The sequence below is a fragment of the Esox lucius genome, chromosome 7, assembly GCF_011004845.1.
Source record: "Esox lucius isolate fEsoLuc1 chromosome 7, fEsoLuc1.pri, whole genome shotgun sequence".
In the NCBI taxonomy this organism is placed as follows: Eukaryota; Metazoa; Chordata; class Actinopteri; order Esociformes; family Esocidae; genus Esox; species Esox lucius.
Window position 1 is genome coordinate 37,041,219 of NC_047575.1, and position 13,740 is coordinate 37,054,958.

A 13,740-nucleotide genomic window follows, 5' to 3' on the forward strand; every position below is an offset into this window, starting at 1 on the left:
TGATGTTTTCATCTATGTAATACTGTAAATTACATACGATAGGTCTATGACACTCACTCATTAACTAGGCTATGATCTCTGTGGTCCTAGCCTATGATCTCCGTGGTCCTAGCCCATGGTCTCCGTGGGTCTAGCCCATGGTCTCCGTGGGTCTAGCCCATGGTCTCCGTGGGTCTAGCCCATGGTCTCCGTGGGTCTAGCCCATGGTCTCCGTGGGTCTAGCCCATGATCTCCGTGGGTCTAGCCCATGGTCTCTGTGGGTCTAGCCCATGGTCTCCGTGGGTCTAGCCCATAATCTCTGTGGGCCTAGCCTATAATCTCTGTGGGCCTAGCCTATAATCTCTGTGGGCCTAGCCTATAATCTCTGTGGGGCTAGCCTATACCATGAGCCTTTAATTTCTGTGGGTCGAGCCAGTGATCTTTGTGGGTCTAGCCTATGATCTTTGTGGATCTAGCCTGTGATCTCTGTGGGTCTAGCCCATGATCACCATGAGCCATTCATTTCTGTGGGTCTAGCCTGTGATCTCTGTGGGTCAAGCCCATGATCGCCATGAGCCTTTAATTTCTGTGGGTCTAGCCCATGATCTCCATGAGCCTTTCATTTCTGTGGGTCTAGCCTATGATCTCCATGGGCCCAGTCATTTTTTTAAATTCTCTACTACCAATGACTGGAACAAACTGCAAAATACTCCTAACATATTACACTTCGATCACTCCTTACTCCTTACAAAAGCAAATTGATCTCAGCTGCTATCTGGTTGCCATGTTCTCAAAATGAAAGATGACATTTCAGGAAAAACATATCATGTAAAAGTAATACTAACCATAATTCATTTTGCATTAAATGAAAAATAGTTTTGGTGAAGTTTGATTTTCAATGGATTTCTTATTACATTTTACAGTATTTTATAACCAAATTGCCATGGATTGTCCAGTAAAATGACTTCCCTTTGGACTAGTCAAGGGCAGAAATGTTGTAAAAAAAAAAAAAATTATAACATATTCCTCTACAAATGATGTTAATAAAAACAAGGTGATATAATATGGGTCAAAAGGGTGTCTGGTTGGCCTCTTGAAGGGTATTTCATCAAAGCAAGAGCAAAAGTTCCTTCAATACATTTATTTGCCTTTAGGTCATTCTGACAGCCGGCTAAGAAGAGCGAATGTCTCTTACTGTCTGACTGAACTTTACTGCATCGGTTCATTCTTTTTAGGTCAGGATAGACAAAAACTTTGCTGGCTACAACCTGGAGTAGCAACATTATAGTAAGCCTAAACTAAATAAAACTAAATAAGTTATATTACGACTATGTATGGTGAAACGGATAGAGGAGAGGACAGGGTATAGAAGGGGTAGAGGAGGGGACAGGGTATAGAACGGGTAGAGGAGGGGACAGGGTATAGAACGGGTAGAGGAGAGGACAGGGTATAGAACGGGTAGAGGAGAGGACAGGGTATAGAACGGGTAGAGGAGAGGACAGGGTATAGAACGGGTAGAGGAGAGGACAGGGTATAGAACGGGTAGAGGAGAGGACAGGGTATAGAAAGGGTAGAGGAGAGGACAGGGTATAGAACGGGTAGAGGAGGGGACAGGGTATAGAATGGGTGGACAGGGAAGGGGTTATTGCAGTCAAGAGAGGATATCAGCTAGCTGCTGTTCCAGTGTGTTCCAGCTGTAGTGACTGGCCACTGCTCCCATCCTCCTCAGCTGTCAGCCGCCTGGCCTCTTCCTCCTTGTCCAGACGCAGACACATTACGACCCTGCAGAGAGAGTTCAGTCACACTCTATTTTGCGGGTACATCACAGCCCAGTGCACTACAACAGCCTGCGTGGTGAATGATGGTTCCGCCTACATCCGCAGTGTTTACTGCAATGTGTGTAGATCATGGAGGCTACAAGTTTCCCATTTGTGCTGCTAAAGTCCTGACCGATCAAACTGTTTATTTCCTGAATAACCCAGCCATTCAGAGTGGTCGGTGCTGACCAACTCACCCAATTAGAATGGCAGGTATGAGGGTCAAGGCTGAAGCCAGCAGGAAGCTGAATCCAGAGAACCAGGAAACGGTGGCAGCATAGACGCTACTGGACACAGTGAAGCCGACTCCAACACTCAGCATCTCCACGAAGGCCACACATGCGAACAAGGCACCTGGGAAGGGACGCGCACACACACACACACGTTATGGAATTATTGCTGCTTTTAGTTAGCAGCTTTCTGTTTCTATGTGCACTTGTCTTTCGTTATGCACACATTTTTACTAATAGCTGTTTCTTTCAAGCTCACAATGTGTGTGATTAAATGTAATTCTGGGCAAGAGCGGAGGTTGGGGTTGCACAAGCTAATAGTAACTTATTATATCTGAAAGACAAATGTTGGTTCAACACAACATCTTAAGTAGATAACTATATAACCCTGTGACACTGACACAATAAAAACCAAACTACTGCTCAAGACCAGTTTAGCGTAACACATCTGTGATTCCACGTTTCTAGTTGCCATTGCCATGAAATCACCTGAAGGTGTATTTTGGTGTATATATCTAAAACTAATGTAACTAATATTAATGCAGCCTAGTCTGGTATAGTATCTTACCCTGTTCAGAGCTCAGTACTATCTTTGACATCATGGACCTGAGGACAGGAGTGGGCATGATGGACAGAAGAAGCGGCAGTCGCACTGAGGAACACACACACAGGGGACAACTGGTTTACACACGCGCACACACACAAACTCCGAAGCATACATACGTCTAATAAAGGACAATTCACCTATTTTGTTTTAAACCTTTATCCTTTTTAATTTCAGTCAGGTCTGTCGATCAACCAACTATAGACCATTCATTTTACAAATCAATCAAATAACAGACCAGCAAAATTAACCGATCAACCCATTAACCGATCAATAAGACAGTCTCACCGAGGAACATGAGCAGGGTGTCTTTGGCAAAGACAGCCATCAGCAAACCTGAGGCCACAGACAGCAGCCCCAGTAGAATGGTGTATCCGTCCCTGAGCCAGCGGGACAGCAGCAAGACCCCAGCAAAGCTAGCCAGGTAGATGAGGGTAGTCAGGGCTGAACCGTAGCCCACCAACACCTCGCTCCAACACAGAGGGGCATTCAGCTCATACAGGATGAAAATGGACATTCCACCCAGCAGAGACACCTGGTGGGAGGGGGAGAGAGGGAGACAGAGAGGGGTGGGAAAGGGGAAGGAAGAAAGTGTTTAGTGTTGAAGTACTGTTAGACACACTCACACACCAACCATATAGAGGGAGGAGGAGAGAGGAGGGGAGGTTCAGTTCTAACGTATTGTTAGGCGTGCTCACACACACCGACCTTATAGAGGGAGAAGGCTGCCAGCATCAGAACCAGGACCGTGTTTCTTCTCTGCGACGACGCAGCGAATAGCAGGTACACACCCTGCAACCGACCAATCAGTGCATCTCGCTGGAGCATGTAGCCTGACCTGCCCTCAAAAGGTGTGGGTGCTGATGAGGACAGGGAGGTTGATGAAGGTGTAACCACAGTTTCCTGAAGCACCCCCGCCGTGTACAGCAGATTCATCAGATGCAGCACCCCAGCAGTGATGAATGGCAAGGTAAACCCAGCTGCCTGGATGTAGAACCCGGTACAGAGAGATGCCAGGCCCGACAGAACCCCCAACAGCATGTCCAGGCCCGCCATGCGCACAGTACGACCTCCACCCTTACCCCACCCTGCAGCCTCTTCGTCTCTTTTTCCATCGCTCTCTAGGTCTCTGGCTAAACGGCCCCCTCTAACCTCTAGGTCTCTGGCTAAACGGCCCCCTCTAACCTCTAGGTCTCTGGCTAAATGGCCCCCTCTAACCTCTAGGTCTCTGGCTAAACGGCCCCCTCTAACCTCTAGGTCTCTGGCTAAACGGCCCCCTCTAACCTCTAGATCTCTCTCTCTCATTCCTCCAACTGTCCCTTCGTCTCCCCCCATACCCCCTCCACGCTTCTGATACCAGTCTTCCCCATTCCCATCTTCCTCACATTGGTAACGCCTCCCACCTCCATCTCCAGCCCTCCTCCCGTCCCCACCCCCCTTGGCACCCTCCTCCTTCCCCTCACACAGGTCAGCTATGTAGGCGAAGCTGGCCCCCATCAGAGCTGGAGGTCCCCCCAGAACCCCGGTCATGAAGGAGGCCACCAGCAGGTAACTCAGGCTAAGCGAAAGGTGGGAAACCGTGGCGTAGCTCATTGCAAAGAAGAGCTCACCCACCAGGGGGGGCAACAGAGCCACCTGGAGAGGAAGGGTTTAGGGAGGGAGAGGGGAGAGAGGGGGCAGACAGAGAGAGACAATAGGGGAGAGGAGAGAGAGATAGAGAGGGAAACAGCGGGGAGAGAGAGAGGAGGGAGGGACAGAGAGGAAGAGGGATGGAGGGGAAAAGAGTGTCAGGTGAGCGGGACCTCAGTTAGTTTCCAGGTGTTACATACACTCACCTAAAGGATTATTAGGAACACCATACTAATACTGTGTTTGACCCACTTTCACCTTCAGAACTGCCTTAATTCTACGTGGCATTGATTCAACAAGGTGCTGAAAGCATTCTTTAGAAATGTTGGCCCATATTGATAGGATAGCATCTTGCAGTTGATGGAGATTTGTGGGATGCACATCCAGGGCACCAAGCTCCCGTTCCACCCCATCCCAAAGATGCTCTATTGGGTTGAGATCTGGTGACTGTGGGGGCCATTTCAGTACAGTGAACTCACTGTCATGTTCAAGAAACGAGCTTTGTGACATGTGCCAAGAAAACATCCCCCACACCATTACACCACCACCACCAGCAACTGCCATGTTATTGGTTGATTAGATAATTGCATTAATGAGAAATTGAACAGGTGTTCCTAATAATCCTTTAGGTGAGTGTATATACAACCAGGTTAAGGTAAGGTTTTTATTTTTTTATTTTCCCCCCTCGAAACTTTCTGCTTGTTTTTCTATTGAATTGTTCACATTATAGGTCACATTAAAAGTGGAAAAACTTCTGACATGATTTATCTTTCTTTAACATTACAAAAACCTGGCATTTTCACAGGGGTGTGTATACTTTTTATATCCACTGTATGTCAGTAAGCTTAAGTTAAAGAAGAATTTCCCCTTTTAACATTCCAAGCACACTGCAAAAAAGGAATTATTTGCAAAAAGGAAGACCCAATGCCCCAGAATGGTAGAGGTCAGGAAAATACTTTAGATAAACAAAAGCTGCATTTTAAAAGGGGTAAACCTTTCATATCCATTGTATGTTGTTTATATTCCAATTGACACATTACTTATAATGTACAGCACTATGTTTGACGGGTAGCAAAACAAAGGAAATAACATTTAGGATGTAGTAACTGTAAGTATAAAATCTGTAAATGTATGTTCTTGCCTTCAAACCTTTAAAAAATGTAATCAAATATTTAATGCATTACCTTTCTGCCTTTGTGGTCACTATAGGAGACAAGGAACAGGGAGGAAAGGAGACTGGAGAAAAGGACACATATGTCAGAGAGTCTCCTGCTAACCTGCTGCTACAGAAAAATAACCGTAGTGTCTACAAACACACAGTAATACAGTAAAATAACAGTAGTGTCTACAAACACAGTAATACAGTAAAATAACATTATTGTCTACAAACAGATGGTAATACAGTAAAATAACATTAGTGTCTACAAACACACAGTAATACAGTAAAATAACATTAGTGTCTACAAACACGCAGTAATACAGTAAAATAACATTATTGTCTACAAACAAATGGTAATAGAGTCAAATAACTGAAATAACAATTTAAAGAATGTGCTTCTACCTGGGGAAGAGGAAGCACAGCTCACTGTAGAGAAGGAACAGAGTCGCCTCCTTCTGGACCACCTGGACGAGATGGAGAGAGAAGGAGTGACAGGAGAAGGAAAGCAGAGAGAGAGGGGAGGAGAGGGGGGAGGAAGGAGAAAGGGAAGTAGAGGGAAAAATAGGAGGAAAAATGGGCATGAGAGAGAAAAAGAGAGAGGGGTAACAGAAAAGGAGAAGAGAGTGGGAGAAGAGGAGAAAGGGGAGGAGAAAGGACAGAGAGAGAGAGATGGAGGAGAAATGGTGAAGAGAGGTGGCAGTCAGGGGAGAAAAAGAAAATACAGTTTTTAAATAGGTTTCCTTCTTAAAGCTGAAGAAAAACATAATTAAGTAAAAATACAAGAAAGAAAAACTAGACATGCCTAGTAGGGCCGGGCCACGAGTAGAAGTGATTGTGGTGAACAAGGGAGCGGGTTTGAAGAGCAGGTGTTTATGGGCCAATAGCCAGCTTTGTTGTGATGTAGATGGCTAGCTAATAGCTATATCTATACCACTGGAAAGCTATAATGAAAACACTGACCATCAATTAGTTATTTAAAACCTCTTCGATGTAAATGGACTAACACGTTTTCAGCCATAACTGTCCTCCCAATACAACTGAACTGTACAGTCAGTTAAACCGTTGCATGCAAAAGCCTGTCAAGCTCCCCTTATCCCTCCAAAACATTTATAAATAATAATACAGAAACTACAGCACATTGAAAGTGTACGGTAATTACTGTGGTTTAGGAGTTGTTTCTGTTTTTCAGGGGGGGGGTGTATCCATTGTAAAATACAAGGCCCTGGTGAAACAAAACCCTGATCTACTATTTTAATGATTCAGAGGTATACTGTACACACAATGATCCCAATTAATCCTGTAATAGGTTATGTGTAATAACAACATGGTAGATGTATATGCTAGTGAGTCACACCAAGATTGGAAGGCACCGCAGGAAAGACAAGACTGTCAGCTTTCAACAGACTCCCTGGATACCCAGATAGGGCCGACCATTCTCGTATAAGACTGAATTTAAATTAGTAACAGAAGTACCCCAAATATGGGGTACTTACATTCAGGAAGTTAAAACAGTTGAACTTATAGAAGATATATATATAATAGAAGATATATAGAATATGTATACTACTTATTTGTCAATCAAAATAATATACTTAGTATTTCACAGTTAATGTAATTATTCAAGTTCTATCAAAAGATCTTGGGAAAGAGCAATATGTTTTGTTGCCCTCACTCTAACCTGCTCTTCCTGAGTGACAGAGCATTGAAGTTTTAGTTTATCCTCAACTAGTCCTAATTAGTTTTGTCCCTGGCCAGATTCAATACCCAGTTTCCTGTGTGGAAGACAGCATCTCTAACTAAAACACTATTTCACAATAGGTACTCAGTCAGTCAGGCAGTCAGTCAGTCATGGGCAATGGCATTTCTGTGCTTGTATGTTAGTCTAATGACTAGTTATTATATCCAAGGCTCCCTGCCAAACCACAATCATTTTACACACCTCAATGATGACATCTCTCTTGCTCCATCCCTCCATCTCTCCCTCCCTCCACAAGGAGAAATTCAAGCTAAAAAAGCATTTTTGTAAGTAATGACTGCTCTTCTGTTTGGAATGGCGTCCTATTCTGAAAGGGTCCTGCATGTCTCCCAGGTGGGAAACGAGCAGGTAAAACCCTTCCCACTCTGGTCACTCACTGTTCCAAAAACCCTCCTCTGGCAAGTGAAGGGCAGGCGGGACCCAAAATACATTAACTTTATTTTCACGTGGTCGTTTAATGGGTCTTCTCCTGTTGCTTGTCACATATCCGTGTTTTTTATCAGAAGGGTCTTCTTGACCTTCTCCCGAGGGTTGGTGTCTAGGATTTTAAAAAGCAAGTTACTAGTAGTCCTTTTATGGCTGAGTTTTAGGTAACTTGTGAAGCTGTTTTAGTTTAGCTGCCTAACTCAGTTCTGTCATTACTGATCCACCTTCAGTTTTATAGCTTTTGTACGCAAAGGGTTGTGCCAGCTGAGGTTTGTTGGCTTTAATAATTAATGCAAATAGCAGGCAAACATTTCCGTCTCAATGCACACCCAGGTGGGAAACGAGCAGGTAAAACCCTTCCCACTCTGGTCACTCACTGTTCCAAAAACCCTCCTCTGGCAAGTGAAGGGCAGGCGGGACCCAAAATACATTAACTTTATTTTCACGTGGTCGTTTAGTGGCCCACACAATGAGTCCTTTTCCACAGAAAATAATTAAAAAGTAAGATGTTATGTTTTAGTAACTTAACAAAATACTTGCATTGTACTACACTCAGAACCTACTGATCCCACCCCCCCACGTCACCTTCTCTCAACCCTCCAGCCTCTCCCCTCTTTTTCACCTGGTGAATGGAGCTGACGTTGTTGCTGCTGTCGGAGCAGTGAGTGTGGTTCAGCTGGGCAGGGTAGGGGGCGCCGGTGAGCCTCCTGTAGACATACTGCTGGATCAGTGGGTAGAGCATGAACATGGAGAAGGCGTACACCCCAACCACTGGCTCTATCAGGAACACACGAACCATTGCACCTAGAGACAGAGGGATGAGGGACAGACAGAGGGATGAGGAAGAGATGGTGGGATGAGAGAGTGGCGGGGGATGGGATGTTCGAGGTAGAGGAGAGGGAGAGAGAGGAAATGGACAAATGCAGAGTAGAGGAATAAAAAATGGGTTGAGAGGGAGAGACCACTATTTTTTAAAACACATTCTCAATAAAAATCTTTGCTATAATTCTGAAATGCACGTGAAAAGCATGTGTGACAATGCTGGTCCTTCACTATTGGATCCCCAAAGTCGTCACCAAGCTCAGAGTTCTGGGTCTAGACATCATCTGATGCTACTGGATGCAGAATTTTCTAAATGGCGGATTTCAGACTGTGAGGACTAGTAATATCACCACCTCCTCCCTGACTGTTAACACTGCCCCCCCATGGGTGTGTTCTAAGCCCTCTGTTTTACTCCCTGCCTGTTAACAGGAGTCAGGTAGAACAGCTAGCAGTAGAGAGAGGGCTGCAGGAGAGTGAGGGCTGCAGGAGAGAGAGGGCTGCAGGAGAGTGAGGGCTGCAGTAGAAAGAGGGCTGCAGGAGAGAGAGGGCTGCAGTAGAAAGAGGGCTGCAGGAGAGTGAGGGCTGCAGGAGAGAGAGGGCTGCAGGAGAGAGAGGGCTGCAGTAGAAATGGGGCTGCAGGAGAGAGAGGGCTGCATTAGAAAGGGTCAGCAGTTCCAGTGTCCAAATAGCTAAGACCATTTTGCCGGACCATCAATACCACTAGTGAATCTACTCCTCTAGGAAATCCAGAGAAAGAACATTCCAGCCTCAGTCCTCTCCAAATCCCACCACTTCTCCATTCACAGCATCCTAAACAGCTGCATCATGGCCAAATATGAAGGACATCCATCCGAAACGATGCTTGGCAAAAGCCTGCCGCCTCATCAAGGACCCTTTCCCACCCATGCCAGGCACTGTTGATTCACTGACCTGTCCTCTTGACAGTCAACTGTTAGTTCTGTTGCTTGTCACATATCCGTGGTTTTTATCAGATGGGTCTTCTCCTGTTGCTTGTCACATATCCGTGTTTTTTATCAGAAGGGTCTTCTTGACCTTCTCCCGAGGGTTGGTGTCTAGGATTTTAAAAAGCAAGTTACTAGTAGTCCTTTTATGGCTGAGTTTTAGGTAACTTGTGAAGCTGTTTTAGTTTAGCTGCCTAACTCAGTTCTGTCATTACTGATCCACCTTCAGTTTTATAGCTTTTGTACGCAAAGGGTTGTGCCAGCTGAGGTTTGTTGGCTTTAATAATTAATGCAAATAGCAGGCAAACATTTCCGTCTCAATGCACACCCCTCAACACCACCATGCAATTCCCACACAGCGGTCTTGTTTCCACACTCCTGGACGGTTTCCACACTCCTGGACGGTTTCCACACTCCTGGACGGTTTCCACACTCCAGGACGATTTCACCACACCTGTCCTCCCCGTACTTGACAACTCCTTGAAAAACTAAGAAAACAATAACATTAGATATTTTTTTATGATGCAACATGGACCACATTATCCCTCTGAAATCTGGAACTATGTAACTCTGTAAAATGAACCAAACAGATAATATGGGGTACATAAATATAGTGATACAAATATGTATTGGTTGCATTTTCAGTCAAAACTGAACTAATTCATTAATGGATTTAGATACCGTAGTAACAAGATGCATTGTTTTCAAATAATCCAAAGAAAACAAATTCATATGCATTTTTCAACAACAAAATACTAACTTTGAAATCAATACTAATTCAGAAATCAATATTTGGTGGAATAACCCAGATTTTTTATCACAGCTTTAATGTTTCTTGGCATGCTCTCCACCAGTCTGTTACATTGCTGTTGGGTGACTTTATGCCAATCCTGGCACAAAAATTACATAAATGTAAATACATACGTCACAAAACCATGTTTTGGTTATAGAAAAAAATTGACATTTATAATACTTGTAAGTGCTTTGCAATGGTGGGAAGGGATTTGAAGCATGTTCAGTCAGACAGGAAGATGTTTTCACCATTCTGGCTCACTTCATGCATGTCTCATCCAGGCAGCGTTCCATCGAGGTTTTCCATGAACAGTTGAAATAGTAGAGATCAGTTCTACTACATATTGTTATTATCTCTTTTATTTGCTCTGTGATAACAATGACAGTTCAAACAACACAACTGCAGGATTGCCGTCCGCACACACACACATACACACACAGAGACAGATATAGGTGCACTGACCAGCTGTTGCCATTAACAAGATTTTAGACGTACAGTCATGCTGAAATATTAGAAGTGACTTACACTTTAGATAATGTTTGGGGAAACTAAGGCCCAGGGGGTGATAAAATGTGCACTCCCAGCTCTTGGTAAATGTAAGTATAACATTTCAAAAAACTGTTTGCCCTGAAGCATGTAAGATGTGGCTCTTCAGCCCAAATCTTCACCACCCATAAGAGACCGAGGGCTTGTTTACATCACACAACATTATCCGAGATATATCGAAAAAGCCTCCAGACACTACATTATTTTGTTGTACAAACATCTCTAGCCCCAGACAGCACCATCCGAGCTAGCGCGCCACAGTTTTGATAGAGCCCGCAGGTTTGCAAGTGTGAAGACAATGGTGTTGGAACTGTATCAGGTTTCTGGGCAGTGCACATGTTTTTCCTCAGTTGACGGCCCCAAGCCTGCGTAGTACATCTCAAAAATGCTGGTGTAAATTCAAACACTATGGAGACGGCTATGCAAACCAAAATAGCGTCACATTTTATTTTCTCTCTGTTAATGTAATGAAGCCCTAACCTTGTATTAGTATGAAACACACTATCCACCTCCTATCAGACATCCTAGTCACTGGAATTAGCTCTATCTTGCACCAGAAAGACCACTACATTAAATATTCCATTAAAAGTAGGGCGCTCGAAAAGAAATACTAGAAAAGTAATGATTTAAAGGTTTTACCTTCACAGAGGTGTGCTCCTGATCTAGTTGACATCCGGACAGACAGCATTTATACTGTTGTTTGTAACAACTGGCGCCAGACTGAAACACACCTCTTTCTCCCACACACACACACACACACACACACACACACACACACACAGTCAGAGTCACAGAACTACCCAGTGGCACTCTAGTGTACACACAATGTGTGTTGCTAAGCTGCAGGCTTTGTTATGGATTCTTAATCCTCCTGGGGAGACACCCTCAGAGGTGTGGTCAATGTGGGGATGTGTGCGTGCGGGGGACAGAGAGAGAGAGAGAGAGAGAGAGAGAGAGAAAGATGGTGGGAAAGAGCAGATGGAAAGAGAGGAGGGAGAGAGAGAGGAGGGAGGGAGAGAGAGGATGGTAAAGAAAGGGAGAGCAATGGGGGAATGGGTGAGATAAAGGAGCACTTTATTTGGAGTCCTAATTTCCACCTGCACATGATCTATAGATAATGATTCCCTAAACAAACTTGTGGGGTCCACGTATCACACACAGGCTGGAAAATATGTTTGCACTAGTATGACATTTGGGGTAAAATATTGGTTGATAAGCAACTGCTTCCTAAGGTTAGAATTACAGAGTTAGGGGGACAGGGCCAGAGTGTTGGGGGTTAGGGGGACAGGGTCAGAGTGTTGGGGGTTAGGAGGACAGGGCCAGAGTGTTGGGGGTTAGGGGGACAGGGTCAGAGTGTTGGGGGTTAGGGGGACAGGGTCAGAGTGTTGGGGGTTAGGGGGACAGGGTCAGAGTGTTGGGATTAGGGGGACAGGGTCAGAGTGTTGGGGGTTAGGGGGACAGGGTCAGAGTGTTGGGGGTTAGGGGGACAGGGTCAGAGTGTTGGGGGTTAGGGGGACAGGGTCAGAGTGTTGGGGGTTAGGGGGAAATAAAATCTAATCTGGATCCAGATATATAAAAAAATTTGAGGCCAATATCGAACCTCCCGTTCCTCTCAAAAATGTCCCAACAACTGAATGCTTTCTTGAAGACAAATAATATATATGAAATGCTCCAGTCCGGTTTCAGTCCGGTTACGCAGGTGGCTGGCCGACGAAGAGAGGGGGTGTGCTGTAATTTGCTGGGTCTGCTTGTGTTGCCATTTTCTTCCCGCAGAGATGCTATTGTACCCCTTTTATTCTTGTACTGATTATTTGTATGAACTTTATTTTAATATTGTTAAACTTTGTGTACAGAATTTTGGTCAACATTGGTAGTTCATAAATAAAATAGACTTGGACTTTTGCTTGTGTAAAGGACCTTTGTGTAGATATGTACAGTAAACACATCTCGCCATTGCTTACCATAATATTTTCCCTAACTAATGGCCATTTTCCACTGCGTGGTACCGACTCAATTACTCGCCTATAGCCTCGACTTTAATGCTTCATTGGGGACAGTTCTTTACTGTGTTTAAACACTGCAGTATCCGTAGATGGCGCTATAGCGAATGTAAATTGCACGGAAGGCAAGACAATTGCCATTTTGAAAGCCGGGAATCCCACGCAGTAGTACTGTGAAAACTGGTAGGAATATTTTAGTGACTTGGTTCTTTCGTTCAGGAACAGGAACAATTCTTGTTCAAAGTGTGTCAGGTATAAGCTATATCCTCTGAATTAGACAATACAACATGTGGATTATGACTCCCAAAACAAACGAAGATCAAGATTTCTTTGGACATTGGACTGAAATGTATTGAACGGCGAGTCACCTACATGGCTATGGAGAGTTCTGTTCTGCGCTATTATAAATAACTAGCATTAAGTGTTGTTAGGTTACTGAGAAAGAACGTAATTACTGTTCTGTATTAAACAATGACTGTTAGCAATATTCTATAAACATTCAGATTCTTTAGTCAAGTTACTGGTAGCTGAACGCAAGTTCTAAACCATTGGTGGGAAAACAAGTTATAGAAACTGAGCTTGAAAAAAACAGCGTTGGCGTGAGATTAAATAACTACAGTAACCCTTGTTTCTTCGTGTGTCCACAAGTTTGGTTGCTTACTATTTTTTGTTTCTTCATTTATCCTCAAGTTCGGATGTTTAGTGCTTCTTCGCATATCAACAGTTGAACAGGTATGTTAACAACGTTAGCTAACTTGTCTAAATCGTGTTTCTTAGTGTATCAACAAGTTAGAATGTTATAATATGTGCTTATTCCTTGTAAAATTCCTTGTAATAGTCAGTCAAACAGTAAAAGATCATTTTGGAATCTGGTCAGGGGGTGCCAAGTCCGCATCAGGATGTGCCGAGACCCCATCAGGGGGTGCCAAGGTCAAGTGAAGGGGTGCTGAGGCTACGACATGAGGTCTGCAACACCCCCAGCACCCCTACTTCCTGTGCCTATGATGTACAGCACTC

The 13,740-nt window shown here is 44.3% G+C and overlaps 1 protein-coding gene across 3 annotated transcripts; it reads right to left on the bottom strand.

The window, feature by feature from the left end:
• Positions 1 to 1,490: 1,490 nt before the first annotated feature.
• Positions 1,491 to 11,428, bottom strand: LOC105011149 (solute carrier family 46 member 3). 3 transcript variants are annotated; one of them, XM_020048106.3, is made up of 11 exons: positions 11,363 to 11,428; positions 9,713 to 9,872; positions 9,353 to 9,495; positions 8,223 to 8,404; positions 5,821 to 5,882; positions 5,444 to 5,495; positions 3,339 to 4,265; positions 2,919 to 3,165; positions 2,595 to 2,678; positions 1,994 to 2,150; positions 1,491 to 1,761 (listed from the first exon to the last, which is right to left on the bottom strand). In XM_020048106.3, the coding sequence occupies exons 4-11, from the start codon at positions 8,397 to 8,399 to the stop codon at positions 1,644 to 1,646; spliced, it is 1,824 nt and encodes a 607-aa protein (XP_019903665.2). In that variant the 5' UTR covers positions 8,400 to 8,404; positions 9,353 to 9,495; positions 9,713 to 9,872; positions 11,363 to 11,428; the 3' UTR covers positions 1,491 to 1,643. The 3 variants fall into 3 exon arrangements, with proteins under 3 accessions (XP_019903665.2, XP_019903666.2, XP_012990014.2); XM_020048107.3 differs by having other exon boundaries at positions 9,353 to 9,872; XM_013134560.3 differs by lacking the exon at positions 11,363 to 11,428 and having other exon boundaries at positions 9,713 to 10,035.
• Positions 11,429 to 13,740: the final 2,312 nt, after the last annotated feature.